Source organism: Vombatus ursinus, unplaced genomic scaffold, assembly GCF_900497805.2.
Source record: "Vombatus ursinus unplaced genomic scaffold, bare-nosed wombat genome assembly UNPS02009205.1, whole genome shotgun sequence".
In the NCBI taxonomy this organism is placed as follows: Eukaryota; Metazoa; Chordata; class Mammalia; order Diprotodontia; family Vombatidae; genus Vombatus; species Vombatus ursinus.
In genome coordinates this window covers 42,043,739-42,071,311 of record NW_020948983.1, presented here as the reverse complement: position 1 = coordinate 42,071,311, position 27,573 = coordinate 42,043,739, and the positions used below count along the sequence as shown (strand labels likewise).

The window sequence follows — 27,573 nt, the reverse complement described above, 5'->3', positions numbered from 1 at the left end:
CTTAGAAGATTACTATCAAACCCCTTCCCCTCCACCCTCAATTTTCTTCCCCAAGCTAAATATCCCCAGTCTATTCACCCTTTGTTGCTACGACAAAATAGATTAAAGGAGATGGGCTTTTTTAAAAAAAGTGATTAGCTGCATTTCTGCCAAAGGATTTATAGAATTCAAAGCAGAAATCATTTCCTTCTCTATCATGCATCTTCTATCGCACCCTTTTCATTCTTTCCCTCCTTGTTCATAATAATTTTCAGCTCCTCCAAAATAGTTTTTTTAAAGCCTTCCCTCTGCCTCATCTTCCTGATTTTACTATCAATCCAATCCCTTTTAAGTACCAGATTTCTTGGGTTATTTACTCTCAGTGCCTCTACCTTACTTTTTGACCATCCATTTACTCCTTATAAGGTAACTTTCCAGCACCATCATTCTTAGATCAACCCAATCCAATCATCAAATCCAACTGACTCTTTCCAGTCTTCCAGCCCCTTGACCCCTGTAGTAATTGACACTGATGGCCACCTCACCAATCCTTAATACTTTTCTCTTCTCAGTCTTCAAGACAGGAAGTTCTTGCCTGGTTTGCCTCATATGCCTCTGACAGCTCATCCCCTTCCTTTGCTGGTCTTTCCTCCTGGCCAGTTAAAGTGAGTATTCAAGCGATCGTAGATGTGAGTTAGAAAGGACCTTAAAGATTAGTTAGTACAAACTTTTCTCTTACCAATGACCAGAAAGAAGGTTACTAATAGGTAGGAATCTGGATCTTAACTCCCAAACCAGGTCTGGTTCTACTACACCACAATGCCTCTCTTTACATAGGATCCTAGATTTATAGCTGAAAAAAGACCTTTAGTCACCTACTCTGGCTCTTTCAGTTTACACATGAGGAAGCTGAGGCTTAAAGGTTAAATAACTTGCCCAAGGTTACATGGATGAGGCAGAGACAAGAGATTAGAAAGCAAGTCCTCCTACTCCAAACCCAGTTCTTTTGCCACTGTGCAATTTTTTATCCTGCCTCTTTATGCCCTTCTCCATTGCCATTTTATTCATTCCCATAGTTTGAATGATTAAACATTTTCAGCAAAGCACTTAGTAAATTTTTGCCTTATGCAAGAGACTATACTAGGTGCTACGTACATATTTACAGATTAAAAAAAAGACCTAGTTTCTGCCCTCACGGAGTATACATTCCAATGGTGGTTGGGGGGCAGGCACAGTAGAGCGAGAGATGCAAAATGTTCACAAGTAAGTATGACACAAAATAGAAAGAGATAGGAACACAGAAGAGATCCAGACAAAGTGCTCTAGGAAAATTTGAGGAAAGTAAAGATCACTTCAGCTGGGATGACTAGTGAAAACTTCTTGGAGTTAGCTGGGTAGTACTTGCCCTATGTGCTGAAAGAACGGAAGAAGGGAATACATTCTACAAACAGTCCACTAGCTGTGGATTCTGGTTTGGTTGGGCTGGGATGTAGTACATGAAATAAGGAAAGTTGAGAGCCAGAGTCTGAAGAACATTACATTCCAAGCTAAGAAGCCTGTATTTTATATTCTATCAGCAACTGGAACTACTGAAAGCTTTTGAGTAGGGAAGTGACTGGGTCATACCTGTGCATTGGAAGAACTAGTCTGGCTGTCATGTAAGGGATAAATTGTCGAGGAGAGAAATGAGAGGAAGGGAGATTGGTTTTGGAGGCCATTACAATAAACTGGTGATAGAAAGGGTAGAGAAAAGGTGGGAGAGATTATAGATACCGAATCAACAGAAGCTGGGAAGTGATTTAGGCCTCCATTTCCTCACCTGTCAAATGTGGGAGTTGAGCCAGATGCTCTAAGAAGCCCTCCAGCTCAAACATTCAGCTTTTGAACACTGTGGGTATAGGATATGGGAAAGAGTCAATGATGACTGGGGTTTTGATCATGGAAAATAGGGAAGTTGAGAGTTTGCAATGCTCTCAGAAAGGAGAAAGAGGATGAGGACTGAGAATAGGCCTTTGAATTTAGCAACTGAAAAGTCATTGCTGACTTTTGAGAGACAAGTTTCAGTAGAGCAGCCATAGATTGACAAGCAAGTGGGTGGTGAACAGGTGCAGGCTATTCTTTCTAGAAACTTAGTGGTGAAGGAGACCAGAGAAATCCTGTTTCCGAACTGGCTACTGGACATTTCTATCTTGATGTCCTGGCATTACTTCACAGTCAATATGTCTTAAAACAATACTCATCATCTGAAAAAATTCCTTTGGATTTTCCCATTTCTGAAAAATAAAATCTCCTAGTCTTATGCTCAAAACCTCATTTTTACATTTGGCTCATCCATCTCCATCGCCTCCCACATTCCAATTGGTCGCCAAGCCCTGTCAACTCTAATGCAGAAATATTGCTCTAATCTATTGTTTTCTTTTTATTTCCACTCCCACCACCCTGGTTCAGATCCTTACCACTAACCTGAATTGCTACATTAACCTGCCGCCTGGTCTCCAACTACCAGTTCTTCCTCCTCATACAGGCTGCTGCCAATGTCCCGAAGCACAGAACTGGTTGTGCTACTACCCTGCTCGAAACCCTTAAACTATTTCTCATTGCCTGCTGAATACAATCCAAACTTTCTGGCTCATCATTCAGGATCATAGCATTAAGTAGAGCTAGGTTTTGTCCCTTAGTGAGCACTGACAGCACCTGTATTTTCCCAGCAGGGAGAAAGAGCTGAGTTTGGCAATTAAAGTGACAATAAGAAGCTTACAATAGGAAGAGCAAGATGGCTCTCTTGCCCAAGTGAGCTCTTCCTGGCCTGGCCCCACCCTGGGTTGTCCTATTGACAGCAGCCTCACTGTCACTGGGCATTGGACGATTCTTTGAGCCACCATCACTAAGGCATCCTCTACCACGGGGCTTTTTTGTGGTGCTTACCCTAGGCTCCAGAATTCTTTGTTATGGTTCTGTTTGATGTCTTTAACAATCTGTAGACTCCTTGTCTTCCTAGCCTTGTCCCTCATTACTCCTCTCCATCAACTAAATTAGAATACTTAATGTCTCCTGTTATCTAGCTGGTGTCTTCCCTTTTGCATACCTCTGCTTGTGCCCCCATTTCTACCTTCTGAAATACTAACCATCTTCCAAGTCCTAATTCAATAGCATTCCCTTCATAAAGCCTTTGCTGATACTCCAAGTCACAAAACTTTCCTTTCTCTTTTGCACTTACACTCTGTTCTGCAGGAGTTATATCTTTGTTGAGTCATATACTATTATATATTTGAACATGTCATATTCCCACAGGATCCCCTCCCCACCCCCCCACGCCCCCACACACACACTGGACCTTGGGCTCTCTGAGATCAGACACCTTGTCTTATTTTAGCTTTGTTGTTGTTCAGTCATGTATGATTTTTCGTAACCCCATTTGGGGTTTTCTTGGGAAAGATACTGGAATGGTTTGCCATTTCCTTTTCCAGTTTGTTTTACAGATGAGGGAACTGAGGCAAACAGGGCTAAGTGACTTGCCCAGGATCACACAGCTAGTTAGTATCTGAGGCCAGATTTGAACTCAGGTCTTCCTGACTCTAGGTCCGGCACTCTATCCACTGTGCCACCTAGCTGCCCCATTTTATCTTTATGTTTCCTAACAACTAATAAGAGAGTGGCTGTTGAGGCTATGTAGTGCAATAGGTAGAGTGCCGAGCCTAGAGTCAGGAAGACCTGAGTTCAAATCCAGTATCAGACACTTATTAGCTATATGACTCTGGGCAAGTCACTAATTTCAACATGCTTGTTTCTGCAATTGTAAAATAGTAGTGATGATAGCACTTACCTCCCACAGTTGTTGTGAGGGTCAAATGAGGTAATGTTAGTATAGTGCTTGGTACAATGCCTGGCACATAATAAGTGCTTAATAAATGCAGTTTCCTTCCTTTCCTTCCTTCCTGTTGAATGAATGGAAGAGATTGTGGGGACCACTTAGTGCAAAGATGAAGAAAAAACTGAGCCCCAAGAGAAGTGATATGCTCAAAGAAATATAGTTAAGTAATGGCAGAATTGAGACAAGAACCTAGGTCCTGTGACTAGGGGACCTAATCCTGTACTCTTTTCAAGAGATTCCTGATGATCCAGAAATCAAGTGAGTTCTCTCCTGGGGCTACAGTGGGAAGTGCAACATAACAGAAGAAAATGGAAATTACAACCATGTCTTTCCTTAATGACAAATACAACCATGTTCATCAAACCCATCACAATGGGTGTTACCATGAGTAGGCAAGAGCACATTCTTTAACCACTGCTTGGCTTTGCAGACTGTGCATTGCAGTCATCTGTGGTCAGGATGGTGTACTCTGTCATCTCTCAGAAAAGAAATTACTTGGATCTCACTTTATTATAAAAGAAATTGCACTTGAAGCTAGTTAATCCCTTGTAAAATTTTTGTCTTCTACTGTGTTCATCTTTTTCTTACAGGAACATAACCTCTTGTGTTTTCGTTGGGTTGATACATAATCTTTTCTTCTCTGTAAACACCATTTTACAAGTAATTTTTTAAAAAATCCCTCAAAAGTGCAGTCAAACTCTTAGCAGTATTTCAGCATTCAATTTTTTTCCCCTGAAGACTTCTTTCCTCCTCTGGTTTCCCTTGGCATATAACACAGTGATTATCTGAGTTTTCTGCAAGTCATGCTTTATTCTCTGGCCTTTCCAAACTGTTTTAACATCTCTTGGATAATGATTTGCAATGCTCTTCCTAGAAGGTCGGCTGTTAGCAAATTGGATAATGGAGGGACGTGAATGAAAGCAGCACAGCCATTTCCATAATGCAGAGACAAATAGTAGGTATAATCGCAGACATATCTGTAACCACACAGAAATGTCATGGTAAGAATAAAACTAATCTCAATTGTCATGAGCATCAGCTAGGGAAGAGGTTGTTTATCTGGAAATCAAGCTGTAAATGAAAAGAGTTTGTGGGAACCTCCCTTAAAAATTGTTTTCAGGAAACACAAATTTTGGTCCAAGGTTGGGGTGGGAGGAGAGGGGAACCCACCCACAATGGGGTGAACTAAAGGATCTTGTGTAACAGTCTCTAAAATGGGCTTCTAGTGACAGCGGTGAAGGGAACAGGTAGGAGTTGACTCCTAGGGGTACCAAGAGAGGTATATTTATCTGATACCAAGAGAATAGAGCCTTACTGACCTCGTTGTGTTCTGCCATTTTCTAGGTTCAGTAGATCCATAGAACAACTTGAATGGCAGAGTATTAGAGCAGATGGAACCTGAGAGATCATTTCATGGAAGAGGACCCCAAGACCCAAGAGGTGAAGTGACTTGTCCAATTAAAATGGCAAATGAGTTCATACTCATGGTTAATAGTACCTTACATTAACATGTGTTCTGTTTGTTCATTTAGTTTTTCCACTTATTTCATTTAATTCTTATAACAATCCTGTAAGGTAGCCAGGGCATGGGATGCTTTCTCCATTTTATACATGAAAGATCTGAAGTTCACAGATGTTCTAGATGAAGGGTGGGGAACCTTTGGCCTTGAGCCCACATATGGTCCTCTAGATCTTCAAGTGCGGCCCTTTGACTGAATCTCAACCTCACAGAATAGTGTCTGACTAGACACCCCTGTTCTAGATGGAAAAGTTATCAGGAAACAATGGAGCCTAGAAATTTCATCCCGATACCCAGTATCTTCAAAAGTTGTTTTTGTTAAATAATAAAAATGAGAATGCACTGATATGAGAATTTATATTAAGTCATGGATGATTGGGTGCTTACTGGACTCTGGCTCTCCTGCTTCTTTCTGCCCCTAGCTGACATCATTGTTTTTCCCTAGCTGCTTTGGGCTCTCATGGCCACTGGGACTAGAGGAGAGACAGGGAGAGAGGAAGGAAGTGTGTACTGGAGTGAAGAGGGACAGGGAAAGGAAGGGAAGGGAGTGTGTGCTTGTGTGTGTGTGGGAGGGAAAGGGAGAGGGAAGGTCTGCAGAGGGAGAGATGGCAAGCTGGTTTTTCCTCCAAAGGCCAATACAAACCATACCCTGCTATACAGAGATACTAATTCTCCCTTGTTCTAGCTTCTTCCTTGCCCTGTACTCCCAAGTCCATAGCAGCTCCATAGGAGCTTGGGGGCTAGAAGCGATATTCTAAGTATCCCATGGAGGTCAGGGTAGCTTTTCCTTAAACGATATTGAAATCATCATCAAGTCTTAATTGGCTGTAGTGGCTCTAGCTGTTGACTTAGTTTTCTGGTGGCCAAGGAACAGCTCCTCCCTCAAGGTTCGAGGTAGGTCCTCCATGGACAACACAGAAACTGGGAAGCTTTACCTAAATGAATTAGTGTTGTATCCTTGCTCCCTTTCCTTTCCCTACTATGCCTCAAGAAACTTTTTTTTTAAATTTTCAGATGTTTTCCTAGTGTCTCATTTGGTTTCAGTTTGGGTTGGGCTTGATCTCTTGCAGAGCCCTTGACCTACCCTAGTCTACTCTGCTTTGGTATTAGATGAGGAGGCTCAGTTCCCCTTCCCTAATCTCCTACCAGCCCCTATCCCCAAAATCAGCTTCCTCAGGAAGGGAAAGTGGGCAAACTCCTTTGGGTTTTTTTGTCCTCATAGACCTTCTAAAGCTCCCTAGTGTAGGTATAGCAAATGAAGAAATCTGTCGCACTGAGGGGAGAATCCCAGGCTTGTGAGGGTAGGTTTTAGATGGGCCGCAGTGTAGCTCTAAATCCTGCTTGTCTTCCTCTCAATTCTTTGGGTGTGCACGTGAGAAAACAACTAAACAGAAAGGACAAAAAATTTGCCATTTGAAACAAGTGAATGTAGGTTAAATAGTAAATTTCTTTTCCAGTTCCTAGATTCAAAACAAACTCATCTCATGAACTTAAGCGGCTTTGCCCATGGTGTCAGCCACATAGAAGACGGTGGTGGTGACAGGAGGTCCCAGGTTTTCTGACAGTTCAGTGAGCATCCCAATGTACCTGCTCATACTTGTCTAAAGATCTGACAACATTTTTCTGGGTCTTAGTTTTCTTATCAGCCTGAGGGAAAAGTTATTGATTCCTTGTTGCTTTACTACCAGGAAGCTAAGTCAACAGCTGGAGCCATTAGTTTCCTGAGCCAATTAAGTCTTGATGATGGTTTCAATACCTTTTAAGGAAAAACTTATCTAGCCTACGTGGCCTTAGAATATTGCTCCTAATAATGAGGGAGTGGCACAATTTGGTCTATAAGGTCCCTTTCTCCTCTAACAGTATAGGATTTATTGATATAATGTTTTACCCACCTTCTTGATGACAAGTTAAAGATAATAAACAAAATGAAAGTCTTTAGGGCTCATAACATGCCAACAAAATGTTCACCAATCCTTCCTTGCTTAATCATGTCAGAAGTACAATGAAAAAACTGGTAATACATTAGTATAATAGGAAAAGCACTGGTTTTGGAATCAGGAAGACCTAGGTTCAAATCCTTTTTCTAATACTCACCAGCAGTGTGACCCTGGGCAAGTCACTTTAGCCTTTCCTAAAAGGAATCTAATGATAACTCCTACCTCATAGAATTGTTGTAAGGCTCAAATAACCCATGTGCCCTCTGGGTTCAAGTCAGGGCCTTTTCTAAAGCACAGCACACAGGGGTTCATTGCCCACCTCCTTCTTTAGTAAGACCTTCCCCAAGACCATCTCTATTCCATTTCCTGCCCCCAGGGGCTTCTCTAGGGAAAATAAGACACCTTCACCTCTTGACCAAACTCCTATATCTCTTCCTACTCCTTCCTGACTGCTCTGAGATAGGGCAAAGCATCACCATCTACAACCAGGTCGAACTTCTAGGGAAGATCTTTGCAGTCTAGATCTCCTGCCTCCCTCAATGGACCTCTCTTCAATCATTAATACTCTTCCTGGACTTTCTCCTTATTGGTTAACATCCTCTCATCCCTTTATTTTCACCCCATCTCTGTGATTCTGAACCCACAGCTGTAGATGTACTCACCACTCCCTAAGGTCTATCTGTAACAAACTGGTCCTTCCTCCCTCATTCCTCTCCATCTACTTAGTATGTATCTTGTATCTACCTAGTGGTTTACATGTTGTCACCCCCACTATAACATAAACTCTTAGTAGGCAATGACACTGGCTTTTGCCATTTTCTGTACGCCCAGTGATTTTCCATAGTGATTGGCACATAGTGAGGATTTACTTAATAAATGCTTATTGACTGACTGTTGAGTAATTCAAAAAAGAGAGACAATGTTTGTAGTATATTTTACAAAGCTTAAAGCTCCTTGTAAAAGTTTTTTGGTTTTGGGGGGGTTTTTGGACCAAATTTGTGAACAGAAGCTTTTTTTTTTTTCCAGCAAAAACAAAAACTAAAAAAACTTCTATGGTCTTAGATCATTGCCTGAAGCACTTTGAGATTAAATGATTTGTCCAGGGTCACACAGCCAGTATGAGAGTCAAAGGCAGGATTTGAACTGAGGTCTTTGATTCCAAGTCTGATCTCTATTCCCAATGTCTGACATATAAATGTTAACTATTATTTTTATTATTACTGCCCTCAGTACTGTAGAGTCTCTCTTCCATTTTTATGATCACTTTAACTGATTTGAAATATTATTGCACTAACCAATACTAACTAGCAACATTGAGCATAGAGCTCTGAAAGTGGGAGAATGTGGTTGTTCAGTTCATTTTTAAATTTTTAGATGGGATAGAGTTCTCTAAGACTATACATTGCAGAGAAGGTGCTGGATCCGTATTGGAGGAAGAAGCTTCTTTAACAGAGATTTTCCTACGTCCAAAAAAGTATACCTGTCCAGCTCCTATCCTATTCTTCTCTATAGAATGGAAAAAATAAATCCTTGACAGATGAGTAAAGGAGAAATTCAGAGTTTTCTTCACTGATCCCCTATCTGATCAGGGAATGATCTACAAAGGATTTACCTTCCTGCATCTCTGGAAAAGAGAACCTGGATTCCATTGACAGAGATGTTTTTGCAAACTGCTTTCATGCTGATAGTAGATTCAATCACATCTGGGCCATCTGACAGGCAAACACCACCTTCCGGTGAAAAGCCACAAATATCTGCATCTTTATAACCTCGGTTTCTTCCACACTGTTCTAGGATGATTGCTTTGGAAGATGAAGCAACTCCAACATGGACAGTGAACTGCTTAGGCAGGAGGAGTGGGAAGAAAAGAGAGTCAATGATAAGAAATTAAAGGTCGGATGTATTTACAAAATATTGCAGGACTTCCACACTTGTAGGTGTGAGATCCAAGATCAAAGGTACAGAACACCTCAGCCACACATACTGACAGGAAGCTTTAGTTTTATTTTAAAATCCATAGGTTGTATGATGGTGTATTGTACTTCCCTCATCGCCATGCTCACTACAAACATAAAACACAATGACCTCATTCTGTTGTTGTTTTTTTAACTAAATAAGTAATTGCTCAAATTCTGGGCTTTAATTTTAAAAGCCATTCATATTTCAAGATTTTCTTAAATGGTAGCATTTGAGAATAAATCCCTTGGTAGACTACCACAGGAAAAGCTTAGCATTTCTGTGGAGTCTTAAGTCTTTTTTTTTTTAATGAAGTTTTATTTATAGAAGTTAGTGAAAACCCAATAAAATCTTGTTGAGAATTTATGAGTTGATTATTTCTCCTCCTTGAAAAATAGTTGTCATGTCTTTAAAAGTATCTGTATATGTGTTTTTTTCCCTTAATGTTTTAGGGTTTTTTTTAAAAAAAACAATAATTTCTTGCTCCTCATTTCGCTTTTTTTCATACTAACTTTCCAAATAATTACATCTAGAGGTTACGAAACTCAGTGAGCACAAATGAAGGAGGGACAACTCCCTAACCCACACATACATACTAATTTCAGCCCCAGTTGATGACAGCCTTCTCATCTCTTGCCCCAATCTTGTAGATCACCATCTTGATATTTGATGAATTGTATTCTAAGAGAACCTAACTGTTCACAAGCAGAACTATGACAGTGTGAAGTAAGGCAAGTGATGCACTTGCCTTGGGTGTTCAGTTATTAGGAGAATAGAAAAATATATAAAGAAGGCCATGCTATTAGCATGGGGGAACAATCATTTTATCTTCTTGCTTTAGATGCAAATTTGGCTTATAATGGTGATATTCACAAGAATAAAAATATTGTTTTGCCTCATGTTTTAAGTCACATTTTTTTTCCTTTTTGAAGGGAAGGTGATGACTTATTCCTATGATTTCATCTACGAGGGGAAATACATTCACTGATGCAGACTAGCAAATTATCTGTAATTTTGTATACTGAGTTGCTGAGGGAATTGAGGGGGTAAAAAAAAGTTATCCGTGATCACACAGCTAGTATGTGTCAGAGGCTGTAACTCAGCCAGTCCTGACCCCAAAGCCAGCTCGATAGCTTTCCTTATATGAGTATTCCTCTTGAACATATTAGATTGTCATCTGGACTCAAACAGGATGCCATTTTTCTTGGGTGCTAGACGGGACATACTTTGATTATCCCATCCTTTTTCTTCTTTTTCCCCTTCTTGCTCTGATATAAAAATATTCCTGAATAAATTTTTCACGTAAGTATTTCAGCTTATACTTAAAAGTTATACACTAGAGGATCATTATAATACTACCATTTGGCGAGTTCATGGTGTCACACTGTAATATAGTAGGTTGGGCTGCCTTAGATCTTTCTGAACTTTACATATGGTGATCAGCCTAAGATAGCCCCTACTCCTGCCCCACACATACCAAATTCCACAATATAGCTAACAGTGTTCTAAAAATTAAATTCCATAAGCATTTATGGAGCACTTACTATGTGCCAAGTATTATGCTAGCTGCTAGGGATAGAAAAACAGAGACGAAACAGTCCATGTCCTTAAGGAGCTTCTATTTTCTTCAAATGGTTCCATTCTACATCAAGGTTTCAACATACTGCCACCTCATTTTACGTTAGGGTGGAAAATTAGCTGTGACATAGAAAAAACAATGATTTACTTGGGGTTGAAGGGTTTCCCAAATTTTGGAGACTTGCTCCTTTGTTTTCTTGTAAGCCACGTGCAGTTGCAGAATCTGAACCACCACATCTTTGCCCAGACCCAAATTGGAGAGTTCCTGTAAGAAAGAAACAAATTAGGAGGCTGCTGAGATGATATGGGGTTTTGCAAATGACCATTTAAAGGGTTAACCCTTGTTTAAAAAATGTAAAAGTATGGACCCGTTCTCTTTCCTCATTCTTCTGAGCACTTCTCTGAAGATTTCGATGCTGTTGACCACCCCTCTCCTTTTGGATATCCTGTTCCTTTCTCTGTTACGCTGCTTTTTTTCTGGCTCTCTTCTTACTTGGCTTACCTTCCTTCTCAGTTTTCTTTGCTAGACTGTCACCATCTCTAGCCCCCGACGTACAGGCATTCATCTTCCAGTTTTGTCCTGAGTTCCCTTCTCTTCTCTTTCTCTTCTCTCTTGGTGACTTCATCAACTCCATGAGTTCACTCATCCTTAGGCAGATGAGTCCCAAATCTATATATCTAATTCTGATTTCTCTCCTGAGTTTCAGGCTCACATTGCCACTTCCATGTCCCAGAGGTATTTCAACATCACTATACTCAAAACAAAGCTTTCCTCAAGTTCCACCCCTTCCTTACACGTCCTCTTTTCCTGTTGAGGATTCCACTAAACCCCTACTCACTCAAGTTTGCAACTTCAGTAGTCGGTGACTTTTCCCTATTGTTCCCCACCCCCAATCTAATCAATTGCCAAGTCTTGTCGATTCAACCTTCATACCAGCACTTACATCCATCCTCTTCTCTCCACTCACAAGGACACTATCTTCATTCAAAAACTTTTGTTATTGTTTTTCAGTCATCTTTGACTCTTCATGACCCCATTTGGGGGATTTTTTGGCAAAGATACTGTAGTTCTTTGCCATTTCCTTCTCTGGCTCATTTTCCAGATGAGGAAACTGAGGCAAACAGGGTTAAGACTCTTGCCCAAGGTCACACAGCTAGTAAGAGTTGGATGCCAGATTTGAACACAGGAAGATGAGTCTTCCCTGACTCCAGGTCCAGCACTTTGTCTACTTTACCATGGAGCAGCAGCAAGAAAAACAACAACTTGACCTGGCCCTTAAAGCCCCCTACAGCCATGCCCCAGCCTACCTTTGTTGTCTAATTTCCCATTCTTTTCTTCCACATACTTTATGTTCTTGCTTAACGGCTTTGTTCCCTGAAATCAACCCTCCATTTCTTGCCCCTGTGAAGTGCCTCCTCTAGGAGATAGGCAATAGCCCTCTAATGAATCTCTGAAGGAAGCCAGAGATTCTCAGTGCTTAACAAATGATGGCTGAACACAACTGTATTGTTGTTGATTCCTGAATTAACTAGATACCATCTCTCAGAAGGACAATCCTCTCCCTATACCTAAGGACATTACTGCTTTTTAAACTGTTGCCACTGTGCTGTTTTTTTTTTTTCAGGTGACCATGCCTGGAATTTGAAGACCTCTATAACTATAGGGATTTGTTCATCTGAGTGCCTTGGCCAACTGGGAACATTTTATTCCTAGTGAGTACATTGATAATTTGCCTCTGTGTCATGGAACATAAGTCACAGGAATAGGAATCCAAGGGCTGAGATCCTTGTTCTCAGTGAAAAAGGAAGGGATTGCATCTAGGGTCCCTGATGGGTCATTTTATCATGATCTCAATCTAGGGCTGGAAGGGTCTTTAGAGATTATCTACTCCAATATTCTTATTGTCCATGTGAGGAAACTGGGTCCCAGAGACAGACACTTGCCTGAGGTCACAGAGAGCAACAGTATTAGTCGGTGCCCTCACCCTGGGCCCCTGAAGGGACTGTGCTTGTAAGAGGGGGCAGCTATTTCTCCTGTCCAAACCTGAGTTTCAACTTTTTCTGGAAATGGTGCTGGACCTTTGATAAGGGCTCTTTGCATCTCCTTTGGAATTCTGCTGAGCAATTTGGGAAAGAGATGATAAGGTCAAACTTTGTTTCCTTCAAGGAGGAATTGACACTATTTCAGTCCAAGGATGAGAAGTGGTAAACAAGGCGAAGGGAAGAAATGAGATATGGAAATACATTAAATAAATGCCATGGGAATGTGGAGTCCCAATGCATAGGAGGAAAATATAACCTACCGTGTCTTTTCTTCAATTTATGGTCTGCCTTGACCCCCAGAGCTTTCTCTCCCAACTTTTCTAGAGGCATGGATGGAAGGGGTCATCAAACTCAAACTCTAAAATGACAATCAACAGTATTTCTACAACCTGGAGTTTTAAATGAAGGATTTTTTTTTCCTTCCCTTTCCCATTTTGAACCATAAATCTTTTTTTTTTCTTTCAATGATTCTTCCCCCAGCCTCCTGAGGGTGTATTTTACTGCATGACATGGAAGAAAAAGTTCCAGGTTTCCATTATGTGGCAATAACTATTTGGGTTGGAATGATAGAGGGGGAAATTATTCTTCTGGTCCAATGTGGACTTAACTTTTTAAATGACCAGGTTCAGTTGGATAGAAGGTCCAAACTGACCTGGGCCCAGTGGATGGAAGGTCTAGGTCGTCTTGACATTCTATTATTGTATTGTTTGGATGGCCAGACTGGCAAATACTTGAAAAAAATATGGAGACAGGAAGAGGGGGAGCCTGACAAGAAGAGAGAGGCAGGGAGTATAGGGGGATTTGTGAGTATTAATATTTTAAATGTCTCCAATGTGTGACAGAATATACATAAGGTCTCTTTCAATACCAGTGCTTTGAGGTACAATGTATATCATCCTTTCAGGGATATTACCAAGGGCAAGTTGATCTATCCCTTGTGATATTTCTCATCAGGTAAGGACAATTTTAATTCTCTCCTGGGATGATGGGGTTGATACTTATGCTGAATTTTCCCTGTAATTTTTCTGCTTTATTATGGTATGTGCCTTTCACGTCACCAATTTAATTGTCCTAGAGAGGTCACATAGTTATGGGTAGAAAACTTACCTTGAAGCCAGGAAGACCTGGATTCAAATCATACCTATAAAACACACTGGCTGTGTGAAACTGGGTAAGTCATTTGACTTCTCAGTGCCCTAGGCAGCTCTCCAGTAATTTTAAATTTCAGAGAAGGTGCTGACCTGAACTGGGAAGGAGGTTTCCTTGCCTGGGGGCTTCCTACACCAATAAAACTGCAGGTCTTGTTTCTATCACTATTTATTCAAGACCTGAGGTGGCCCAAACTTGAAAGACAAAACTTTTTTCAAAGTTTTAACATTCCAGGGGTAGATTTCGCCATAGTGCCTCAAAAGATATCCCTAAAAGTCAGAGTTCTGCATTTTTTCTTTCCCCAACAGTTCCAGAATCTGAGGGAGAGGAGCCTGAAATCATATGGAAAGATTTGTTCCTAGCACCTGCCATGTCGAGATGGGCATAGTTTCCATGACCTGTTGCATTCCAGGTAGTTTCTGGCCATTTTCACATGGCTACTTTAAAGGGATGGGTCCCAGCACCAAACAGTACTTAACTGGGAAATCTGCCTTTGAACGAATGATGCTTCCTGAATAACGGTTCCAATTTTCTTGTCAGCGGAAACATTGATTAGCTGTGCTCAATAAGCTATCTGACACAAGCAAGAAAACAATGCCCATGGGAAGTAAACAAACCCAGAGAACAGGGCCAGTCTTTCTCCCCCGGAGCACAGGCCGGCTGTGATTGATCATTGCATCATCTTCACTTAAGAATGCAATTCTGTTTCTTGCTTTGACAAATAAATAAAGAACAGCTCTGGCTGGTTCACAATTAGCATTTTATTTCCCACCACAGCATCCCCCCCCCGCCTCCACTCCATCCCCACCACCACCACCACCCGCTGCTGCTGCTGCCACCGCCACCACCATCACATACTCTATATAAGAATCCTCCATTTAAAACTCCAGGTTGTAGAAATGCTGCTGATTGTCATTTTAGAGTTTGAGTTTGATAACCCCTTCCATCCATGCTTCTAGAAAAGTTTGGAGAGAAAGATCTGGGGGGTCAAGGCAGACCATAAATTGAAGAAAAGACATGGTAGGTTATTTCCCCCCTATACATTAGGACTCCACATTCCTGTGGCATTTACTTAATGTATTTCCATGTCTCATTTCTTCCCTTTGCCTTGTTTACCACTCACTTCTCATTCTTCCCCCTATCCCCACCCACTGAAATTTTCATCATAAAATGGCAGTAGGAGAGCTCTGGAGCATCTCTCTACTAGACAGACACTTGAATCAACAAAGCAACAGCATCATCAATAATTATGATACTACCGTAATGGCAGCAGAAACCCTAGGAGGGGTTTTCTGCTGCTTTGATTCCATTTGGTTTATTTGTCTATCTATCCATTTCTATGATACCTAACCTCCCCCAACCCCCAACATATCACCAACTTTTCCTCCCTATAGATTGTGTAAGGTCCTATCGAGTCCTGAGGTCAGTCAATATTTGTCAACAAACATTTATTAAGTCTTTGCAATGAGCCAGACTAAACACTGGGGTTACAAAGAAAGGCAAAACCAGCCCCAATCCTCAAGAGACTACATTCTAATGGAGAAGACACTATATAAACAACACATACATACAAAATAAATAAAGTTGATGGAAGGTAATCAGCGGGGAAAGGCATTAGCAGTTAGAGGGCCTGGGAAAGGCTTCCTACAGAAGGTGGGATTGGAGATGATACTTGAAGGAAGCCAGGAAAATTAAGAGATGGGATGAGGAAGGAGAGCACTGCAGGTACTGGGAGACTGCCAGTGCAAAAGCACAGGGTCAAGAGTTAGAGTTGTGTACGAGAAAAAACAAGTAGTCCAGTGTATCTGGATTGTTGAGTATGTAGAAAGGAGTGAAGGTAAAAAGGGGGCAGGGTATGAAAAGTTTTTCAAAAAATTTTAAGTGAAAAAAATATATATATATATATTACATGTTATAGTTTTTAACATTTAGTATTTTTAAATTTTGAGTTTCAAATTCTCTCTTTCCCTCCCTCTTTTCCCACCTTGGTGAGATGGCAAGCAATTGATATAGATTATACATGTGCAGTCATTCAAAACATATTTCCATATTATTAGCCTTGTTGCTAAAGAAAATACAGGCCAAAAAAGAAAAGAAAAGAAAACAAACAAAAAAATAAGAAAATTAAATAATTTTTTAAAAGTATGCTTTGATCTGCATTCAGATTCCATCATTTCTTTTTCTGGCGGTGGATAGCATTTTTCATCATAAGTCCTTGGAAACAGTTTTGGATTATTGTATTGCTGAGAATAGCTAAGTCATTCACATTGTATTGTTGATCATTGTACAGTATTGCTGTTACTATTTATAATGTTCTCCCGGTTCTGCTCACTTCACTTTGCATTAGTTCATATAAGTCGAGTCTTAAATGATAAACAGAGAGAAATTATATCCTAGAGGTTACAGGGAGTCATCAAAGTTTACTGAGGTGGAGAGTGATGTGATCAGACTCGCTCTTTAAGAAAACCACTTTAACAGATGAGGTAAATGGACTGAAGTGGGAAGAGACTTAAGGCATGGAAATCAATAGAAGACTACTGCAATAGCCCAAGCAAGAAGTGGAAAAAAAGACCTGTACAGGGGGATGGGAGAAGGGTAGAGAGAGAAAGTCCGTATGAGGGATGTTGTGAAGATAGCAATGATAAGATTTGGTGACAGATTGGATATGTTAGGTGAGTGAGAATGAGGAATCAAGGATGACAGTGAGGTTGCTGTCCTGTGACACTGGGGAGCTGGTGGTGTTATCAACAGTAGTAGAGACTTTGGGGAGAAAGAGGGCTTGTGAGGAACACATAAATGAGTTCTGTATTGGACATCTTAAGTTTGAGGTGCCTATAGGACAGCTAGTTCAAGATGTGCAATAGGCAACTGGAGATGAAGGATAGGACCTCTGGAAAGAAAGTAGGGCTAGATATATAGATCTCAGAATCACCTGCATAGAGATGGTAATTGAACCCACGGGAGCTGATGAGACATGGCATAGAGTAAAAAGAAAGGGGATCTCAGAACAGAATGTTGGGAGATATCCACAGCTATTGGGCTAGTGCCAGAACCATAACTAAAGTCAGAGTGGGAAATTTAATGGTCCCCCAAGAGTGTCTCATCTTGAGGGTGTTTCCTTCTTTGCTTGTCCCCTTTCTACAGGGTCATACTCCAGGTAAACCTAATCCTTCACAATTTGCTTCAATTGTAGAATATGCTGGTTATGGCTGTGAGTTGAAAGTTTAGAAGATTTTTTTTAGAGAGGGGAAAAAGAATAAGCAGGATAGTAGTACAGGGTTTTCTTTATGGAGTGGGAAAATGAATAAGTAACTTCACTCGTTCTGAAAAAAAAATACGATGACAAGGAGAGATTTATGTAGGCATCTAGGTGCCTAATCTGTCATTTTTCATTTATTCTGAAATCTTCATTAATCTTCAAGATTCTCATCCTATTTACTAAAAAATGGCAACAGAATCTATCAATGAAATTAATTGAAATCTGATTCTTCTAGAATTTTTCTGGTCTCTTAAGAATTTCTTCAGGGGCAGTGAGGTGGAGCAGTGGATAGAGCACCGGCTCTGGAGTCAGGAATACTTGAGTTCAAATCCAGCCTCAGACACTCAACACTTACTAGCTGTTTGACCCTGGGCAAGTCACCTAACCCCATTGCCTAGCCAAAAAAAAGAAAAAAGAAAAAGAAAGAAATGAAGAATTTCTTCACATTCTTGAAAAGTTCTGGTTAGACTGACACAATATAGTGAGTATTCTTCTGTATCCAGATATATTTCTTAGGAAAAGACAGGAAGAAAGAGGTGCTTCAATGGTGATTGAAAGTTGGTTACACTAAGAATATCCTTTATTTTCAAGGTGTACATTTGGAACCTTAGATTCCAGTAAAGAGAGACAGACTGTTGCTTTGCATCCCTCAACCCCCTTCAGTTTGGAGATACATTAGGGAACTAGATAGCTTTGAAAGACTAGCCTACAGAAAAGAGAAAAAAAAAAAAACATAAGACAGGAGGTTGTGAGGTGGATAGAATACAGTACTGGATTCTGACTAGTTCTATTCACTCCCATCCCAGACAGCAGCAAATAGCCAACAATTTGTTTTAACACTTGTTTCCAAATGCAAGGACAAAGGGCTTTCCATTTGGAGTAGCTTATGCCATCAGTATTATTGCTATTTTAAGAAAAAAAAGGGTTTTTTTGTGTGTATACACATGCTTATGTATGCTTGTGTACTGGGAGAAGATACAAAAGAAGGGAAAAAAATCTTTTCTAGATGTTCTCTTCTAACAATGGAGAAGAGAAATTGCAAGGAGAGAAACATACTGGTTAATACAGTATACCCACATTACTGTATTGATTTCCATTTGAGAGGAAAGAAGATCTGGGTTCAATGTTTGATGCTTCTTAGCTGTGGGACTATGGACAGGTTACTTAAATCTAATGAGCCTCAGTTTTCCATCAGTAGGAATAATAATAATCATACTTGTCCTATCTAACTCACAGGGTAGAAGTGAGGAAAATGTTTATAAATGCTTAAACCACTACAAAGATATAAACTCTTGTTATTATGTATTGCCTTTAACTAGTCTCTAATTGTTTCATTACACATTTTGTCTTCTAATTAGATCATATGATAGTATATTACAGCATCTATAAATACAAACCAGTACAGTGCTGGGTACATAACTCAACAGATGCCTGCCATTCAGATAGTGATGACATTAGTTCTATGTGGGTGGTCATCCTTTGACACTTTTCCTAACTATATCTTCTACCCCTGAGAATGAAATCCTGCCAATCTCAGAGGAGCTCTGCTTAGAATATGCCAACCTCAAATTTTACAGCATTCACTCTTGGCATTAGACCCATGGAAAATGTTCATGCTGTAGGTTCTGACTGTATTACTGCTTGATTCTTTAAGGAGTGAGGTAAATGAAAGCAGTGGATGATTGGGTGGCACAGTGACTAGAGCACCAGGCCTGGAGTCAGGAGGACTCATCTTCTTGAGTTCAAATATGGCCTCAATCACTTACTAGCTATGTGACCCTGGGCAAGTCACTTTACCCTGGTTGCCTCAGTTTCCTCATCTGTAAAATGACCTGGAGAAGGAAATGGCAAACCACTCCAGGATCTTTGTGAAGAAAACCCCAAATGGGGTCATGAAGAGTTGGACACAACTGAAAATGACTGAACAACAAAAACGAAAGAGGATTAACCTTTTAATCCTAACCCCAGGATTAACATGGATACTCAGTTAATACTCTTGGCTCTATTACTGACTAGCTGTATGTATACTGGGCAAATCACTGCATCTCTCCAGTTCTCAGTTTCTTCACTTGTAAAATGAGTGCATAGGCATCTTGAGCAAGAAACTGATGATCATTTGCCATCATTGCTGCCCACTGAAGACATGGGATGCAGAAGAAAAAAATAGAATTGGGATGTGAACAGCTGGCTAGGAGATGGTGTTTGGGAATGCTTTTAAATATAGGAATGACAGACTTCTGATCAGAGATGATCTTACAAGGGATAGCAAAAATAATTTATCTGGTATCTTTCACAGTTAAGGCTTTAAATTGAAAAGGAAAGGGGAGAGACAGAAGAAATCTATATCAGCCAAGGAATAGGGGTGTGGAACCTGTGGCTTTGAGGCTTTTGTGGCTTTCTAGGTCCTCGGGTGTGGCCTTTTGACTGAGTCCAAGTTTTACAGAACAAATCCTTTTATTAAGGGGATTTGTTCTGTGAAGTTTGGATTCAGTCAAAGGGCCACACTTGAGGACCTAGAGGGCCACATGTGGCCTTGAGGCTGAGAGTTCCCCACCCCTGTACAGTTACAGTGTAGTTCAAATCCTGGCCACTAAATGGCAGTGAAGACAGCATCGGGCGTGGAGGCAGGAAGACCTGGGTTCAGATTCAGCCTCAGACCTTACTAGCTTTGTGGCCCTGGTCAAGTCACTTAACTCTGTTTGCCACAGTTTTCTCATTTGTAAAATGAACTGGAGAAGGAAATAGCAAAATCACTCCAGTCTCTTTGCCAAGAAACCCCCAATGGGGTCACAAAGAGTCAGACACGACTGAAATGACTGAACAACAAAAAAATATGTAAAATGCTTTGCAAGCCATAAAGTACAATGTAAATGTTAACTATTATCTTTTTTTACACAAGCAGGAATGTTACTTGTATTTTGTTTTTTCCAATTATGTGTAAAGAGAGTTTTCAACATTCATTTTTGTAAAATTTTGAGTTCCAAATTTTTCTCCCTCCCTCCCCTGCCCCTCCCCAAGACAGCAAGCAATCTGATATAGGTTATACACATACAATCATGTTGAATATATTTCCACAGTAATCATGTTGTGAAAGAAGAATCAGAACAAAAGGGAAAAACACGAGAAAGAAAAAACAAAAAAAGTAAAAATGGTGTGCTTCTATCTGCATTCATACTCCATAGCTCTTTTTTTGGATGCGTATAGCATTTTCCATCGTGAGTCTTTGGAAATTGTCTTGGATCATTGTATTGCTAAGAACAGCTAAGTTTATCATTGTTAATCTTCGCACAATGTTCTCCTGGTCTGCTCACTTCACTTAGTATCAGTCCATGTGAGTCTGTCCATATTTTTCTGAAGTCCGCATGCTCACCATTTCATATAGAACAATAATATTCCATTACATTCATATATCCCAACTTGTTCAGCTATTCCCCAGTAGATGGGCATCTCCTCAGTTTCCAATTCTTTGCCACCACAAAAAGAGCTACTATAAATATTTTTGTACATGTGGGTCATTTCCCCTTTTTTATGATTTCTTTAGCATACAGACCTAGTAGTGGTATTGCTGCATCAAAGGGGATGCACAGTTTTATAGCCCTTTGGGCATATTAACTATTATTATTAATAAGACTAGCAGAAGTTCGTAGGAACCAATATCCATGAAAACAACCAGAAATAAAACCTATAACTTTGAATGCCTATACACAAATGCATAAAATATAAAAACTAAGCAAGATAAACTAGAGATCCTAATATAAGGAACCAATTTTGAATTCATGTAGATATCAATTTAAAGTATTGGAATGAAACCTTTGATTACAATATAGTTCTCCAACGAGTTTTATTCAAAAGAAAAAGTATAGGTAGGGAGTGGTGTAACTAGTAACATATATATGGATATATATTTATTAAGAGTCTATTAGGGATGTATCTCTCTCCATATATATGTATACACACACACACACACACACATATAATAATCATGTAAGGAAATCCAGGAGAGTTAGAGAGAGGAAGCATGGTGTACATATTTGGTAGAAGGACAATGAAGGCTGAAATGGAAGTGATAATATTATCAGAGATTACAGGCCAGGAAAAGGAAATAGATAGGGAGTTTGGGAAAGAGATCACAAGTCTAGTACAAGGCTAAGCTAGGGTAGCAGTGGATATTTAAAATATCCAAGCAGCTACTAAATCTCTCTGTCTCTTTGTCTCTTCCTCTCTGTGTCTCTGTCTCTCTGTCTTCTTCCCCCCACCCCTGTCTTGCCCTGCTGTGTCTCCCCCTTCAAAATTTGCCTCTATTATAATATCCTCCTTCAAAAGGTCAACAAACCAACAGAGGAAAAGCTACATCTGACTTTCACTAACATAGAGAAGCTGGTTATTGGGTTCACAAGGATTGGAATCTCAGGAGAAAGAGTAGTCTGTAGCCTGGAGTTTGTGATAGAAAAGGAAATTCAGGGAGAAAAGATTTTAGAGGGTACAGAGAAATACTAAGTAGGAGCCCATGGCCGATGTTTCTGAAGATGTGGTGTAAATTGAAACAAAGGCAGATAACGGTAATTATAAAACAGTACTCTAAGTATAGGCAGGATGGATAAATCTTTTATTTTTTTTTAAGGCAATCGGGGTTAAGTGACTTGCCCAAGGTCACACAGCTAGTGAGTACCATGTGTCTGAGGCTGGATTTGAACTCAGGTCCTCCTGATTCCAGGGGCAATGCTCTATCCTATGCTCTAGCTGCCCCCGGGATGGATAAATCTTAAAGTGAGCCAGGATTGGCAAGGATAGCTAAGAACAGCAAGGGGTGTTGTTGTTGTTGTTGGGTTTTTTTTTTGTTTGTTTGTTTTAAGCTACATTGGGGAAAAAGAAGAGGGTTCGATAAGGGGTAAGACTGCTGCTCAGGGTGAATGGGCAATAACTGATAACAAAGAGGAAGCAATGATATTCTCTTCTTTATTTACTTGTTTTTTTTTTCTATCAAGAAGAATGATTTTTCAGACTGGAAAAGGATATAGCAAAATGGCTAATAGAGAATTCATACAAAAGATAAATAAGGAGATTGTAATAAAACTTAAAGCTGCCTTCAGTAAGTGAAAACAATCTGGCCCAGATGAACTACATACTCAACTTCTGAAAGAACTGGTGGATGTAATTGCTAAGTGACTCTCAATGAGGTCAAAAAGTTTGTTGAGAATGGGAGGGATACCACAGGATGGCCGATGGGTAAAATGTCCTAATAAGAGAATGGAATCTCCCAGGGAACTTGACTTTTATTTCTGGCAAATTTCTAGAATGCATTATTATTAAAGAGGTGGCTAGTAATCATCTAGAAAAGGAAATGATGGTCATAAAAAGCCCAATACATAAAAATCAGGCCATACAGGTCTACTTTTTTTTTTCTTTTTTTTTGCTGGAGCTTATTATGGCTTATTCATGGTCATCCTTCCAAAGTTATATTCACAAGTCCATTTAGTTTTGACCCTGCAGGTGTTATGTCCCAATAAACAAATAACCTCTCTATAAAGTCTATCACCTGAAAATAGTGAAGTAAAATAATAATAACTAACAATTACATAGCACTTTAAGATTTGCAAAGAACTTTACCTGTGTAATATCATTTGATACCAAACCACCTAGATTAATGATTATTACTGATAGTACTAGTCAATTTTCACTTTTTAACTTGCTCTTTGCTAACAAAAAGAGTATTGTAAGTTAGCAGAATGATGCCATTGTTTTCCATTATACTTGATGAGTTTTATTGTGTTTTAATGTTATCATTATTTACATTTTTGTATTTATATATTTTATTTTTATTCTTTATTCATTTTTTCTTTATCTTTATTCTTTATTTCTATTCTTATTGTTCTATTTTCTTCAATTCTTTTCACTTTATACAAATCTTCAGATCGTTTTCTAAATTCTTCATATTTGTAATTTCTTATACTGTTATTCCATTCCATTCAAATATCATGGTTTGTTTAGCTGTATCCCAGTCATTAGGCACGTATTTTTTTTCCTAGCTTTTTGTTGTCACAGATAATGATGTTATAAATACTTTTGTTCATATGAGTCTTCTTTTCACTAACCTCCTTGGGGTATAATCCCAGTAGTGGGATTTCTGGGTCATTGAGTATGAACAGTTTAGTAATTTTTCTTATATAATTCCAAATTATGTTCAAGAACAATTGAACCATCAACTCTACCAGCAGTGAATGCCTTTTTTTCCCCACAGCCTCTCCAACACTGAATTTTCCCATATTTTATAATTTTTTTGTGCTAATTTCATGGGTGTGACTTATAAATAACCTCAGGGCTGTTTTTATTATAATTTGTATTTCTACTTCTTAGAGACTTTGAACAATTTTTCAAATGGTTGTTGAAAGTTATAATAAGAAGCACATTCTTATAGTACTTTAAGATTTGCAAAATTCTAAAATCAGCTAGGTGGTATAGCAGGTAAAACATTGGACCTGGAGTCAGGAAGACTCAAGTTCCAAATCTACTTCCAACATTTATTATCTATATGACCCTGGACATGACTCTTAACCTCTCAGTCTCAGTTTCTTCATCTGTAAAATTGGAATAGTACTTACTTCACAGGGTTATTGTGAAAACTACATGAAATAACATATGGTAATAACTTTGCAAACTTTAAAGTATATAAATGCTGGTTATTATTATTTTACATACATTATCTTATTTCATCCTCAGAAGAGCCTGAGGAGGTAGATGCTGTAATCTTCCCTACCATTTGACAGTCTCCTTTTGCATATCGTCCTCCCCTCCTTAGAGTGTAAACTCCTTCAGGTCAGGAACTGTCTTTTTCTTATTTGTATCCTCAGAGCTTAGCTCAGTGCCTGGCACAGAGTAGGTGCTTAATGCATGTTTATCTAATTGAATTAAAGACAACTAGGAAAGGTTTTGTTTTTTTTTTTTCAGAGCAAAGACTTTAGCTAAACTTGAAGGAAGCCAAGGGATCTAGGAGGCAGAGATGAGGAGGGAGAGGGTGCCCAAATTCCAGGAGTTGGGGACAGCTAATGAAAATTCAGGAAATGAGGATGAGCATCAAGTATGACGAACAGCAAGGAGGGTAATGTCACAGAGTACGTGGAAGTGAATGTGCAAGAGTATCAGTAAGAAATCTGGAAAGGCAGAGGGTGGCAGGGTAGAAAGGACTTTAGAAGCCACACAGAAGAATTTACATTTGATCCTGGAGGTAATAGCGAGTCACTGGAGTCAACTGAATGGAGAGGGGTGAAATAGTTGGACCTGCATTTTGGAAAGATGAATTTGACAGAAGAATGGAGGATGGATTGGAGTGGGGAGAGGCTTGAGGGAGGGAGACCAACCAGCAGGCTATTGTAATAGCACAGGTATAAGGGAAGTTTCACTATTAGAGGAGAGAAGGGGGCATATACAAGAGATCTTATGAAGGTAGAAATGACAGGATTTGACAACTGATTGGATATGGTATGATTGTGTGCATGTGTGAGATAGTGAGAGAAAGAGTTGATTATGACACTTAGATTTCTAATCTGGGTGTCTCTCTGTTCACTCATTATGTATCTTTTGGTGATTCATCTTCCATATCACAACTCTTAACTGTGCAAGTACCCCAAGGCTTTGTCCTGAATTCTTTTATCTTCTTTCTCTTCACTCTTATTTGGTGACTTCATCAACTCTCATGGTTCAATTATTATCTCTATGCAGATGAACCCCAAATTCATAAATCTAGCTTCAATATCTCTCCTCAACTCCAGTCATGAACTTACCACTGTTTATTGGATATTTCAAATTGGATGCCCATTAGACATCTTAAATTCAGTATGTCCAAAACTGTACTCGTTATCTTTCTTCCCAGATACACCTCTTTTCTAAACATGCCTATGTCTATCAAGGGAACCAATATCCTTCCAGTCATCAAGGTTCACAAACTTGTCATTACTCTTGATTTCTCAGGAACTATTTCATTCTTGTTTCTGTACCTCCTAGCACACAGCAAGCAATTACCTAGGTGGTCCTGGACATTACACTGAACCTCTCTCAGCCTTGATTGACTTCTTGATTGATTGAAAATCAAGATTAATTCTGCATTCTCATACCTAACATATCCAATTGTTTGTCAAATCTTGCCATTTCTACTTCCACAATACCTCTTGCAAGTATCCCTTTCTCTCTATTCACACAGCCTCAGCCCTAGGTCAAGCCTCATTTCTTTTGTCTGAACTACTTCAATAGTCTCCTAATTGGTCTTCCTCCATTTAGCTGCCAAAGTGATTTTCCTAAAGTGCAGATATGATCATGTCACTCTCCTGTCTGCTCAATAAATCCCAGTGGTTCTCTATTGCCTTAAGATCAAATAGAAGCTCCATTATTTTGCTTTCAAAGCCTTTCTAATCTGGCCCTGACTTACACTCTATAGTCTAACTAAACTGACTTTCCTGATGTTCCTCACATACAGCACTTCACCTCCCTTTGTATTGGTCCTTTGCTTTGAATGCACTCCCACCTCATCCCTACATGTTAGAATGCCTTGTTTCTTTAAAAAGCCTAAGGTTCACATTCAGAATGAAGCCTTTCCTGATACTCTCTATTTGTTTATGTAAACATTGTCTCCTCCACTAGAATATAAACTCCTTACTTACTAGCTGTGTGACCCTGGGCAAGTCACTTAACCCCAATTGCCTAAAAAAAAAAAAAAAGATGTAACTAGAATATCAGCTCCTTCAGAGAAAGAAATGTTTTTGGTCTTTGTATCCCCAAAACCTAGAAAAGAAATTTGGCATATGGTGTTGTTGTTGTTATTGTTGTGGGTTGTTTTAGTCATGTCTGACTCTTCATGAAGCCATTTGGGGTTTTCTTGGCAAAGATACTAGAATAGTTTTGCCATTTCCTTCTCCTGGTCATTTTTACAGATGAGGAAACTTAGGCAAATAGGGTCAGGTGACTTACCCAGGGCCACCCAGTTAATAAGCTTCTGAGGCTAGATTTGAACTCAGGTCTTCCTGACTCTAGGTCTGGTGCTCTATTCACTATGTCACTCAGCTAATATATGCTTCTTGGTCGACTAATTGAAAATTGATCATTTTGCTTCTTTTTTTTTCTTTTACTATGTTTAACTTCTTCTTGTCTTTTGCTTTAGAAATGCTAGCTCTAGCTAGTGTTTTTAGCACCACATGAAAAAGAAGAAGAAGAAGAAGAAGAAGAAGAAGAAGAAGAAGAAGAAGACAACTTAATGCATAATTTTATTTGGAAAGTTTCTAGTATTTTTCTGTTACAAATTATACTTGCTACTGAAGTTAAATAAATACTTTAAAAATGAAATTAAGGAACATTCTCTTATTTCTTTATTATTTTTTTTTGTTTAAGCCTTGTTCTGCACCTATTAATATAAACATGTGAATTTTCTTGATGAATTTGTTTGATGAATTGTAAGTTTTCCTATTGTTGAACCATCCTTGCAATCCTGATATAACTCCAGCCTGTAATAGTGAGTAATTTTTTCGATATGTTTCTTTATTCCCTTTGATTATATTTTATTCAAAATTTTAGCATCAATATTTATTAGTGATGTTGATCTATAGATTTCTTTCTTTGTCTTCTCTCTCCCTGGTTTTGGTATCAGGACCATGTATGTCTCATAGAAGAAGGTTGATAAGGAAGGTATTTCCTTTTCTTGTTCTTTGAAAAGCCAGTTTATGTAGCACAGGGATTTTTTTTTTTAATGAAAGAATTTACTTGTGAATCTACCTGAGTCTATTGAGGTTTGCTTTGCTTCATTTTCCTTTGAAAGTTCACTTTTGACTTACTCTGTTTTGCTCTTAAAGTACGAGTTGTTTAGATACTCTTTCCTGTTGTGCTTGACACATAGTAAATACTTAAACAATTCTTGTTTACTGACAGTTTGGGTAGTTTACATTTTGGCAGATATTTATTGATTTCACTTAAATTTTCCATTTTCTTGGTAGATAAAAAAATATAATATTTTGGGATGATTTTTTAAAAAGTCTATTTGTTATGAATTCTCCTCATTTTTTTAATACATAAATATTGACCTTCTTTTACCCCAGTTTTTTTTAAATCAAAATAGCTAATGGTTATCAAATTTGTTGGTCTTTCTAAAAGTGCTTTTTTGCTAATTAAATAGTTGCTTAGGATTTAATTTAATTTCAGCTTTTGTGATTATTTTATGTTGATTTTCTAGTTTTTATTTTGTTTCATGTCATATTCCTTAGTTTTTACTTTCTTTTATGTCTATGTGTTAGGATACTGAAAT

The 27,573-nt window shown here is 39.1% G+C and overlaps 1 protein-coding gene across 1 annotated transcript in view; it reads right to left on the bottom strand.

Annotated features, from left to right (window-relative positions):
* Positions 1–4,658: 4,658 nt before the first annotated feature.
* Positions 4,659–27,573, bottom strand: part of PGPEP1L (pyroglutamyl-peptidase I like) — an 81,559-nt gene continuing 58,644 nt past the window's right edge. Inside the window, exons 3-5 of the mRNA XM_027852224.1 lie at positions 10,989–11,105; positions 8,919–9,148; positions 4,659–4,827 (exon numbers count right to left, since the gene is read on the bottom strand). Of these exons, the coding sequence (XP_027708025.1) occupies positions 4,659–4,827; positions 8,919–9,148; positions 10,989–11,105 (516 nt within the window). The remainder of the gene's footprint in view (positions 4,828–8,918; positions 9,149–10,988; positions 11,106–27,573) is intronic.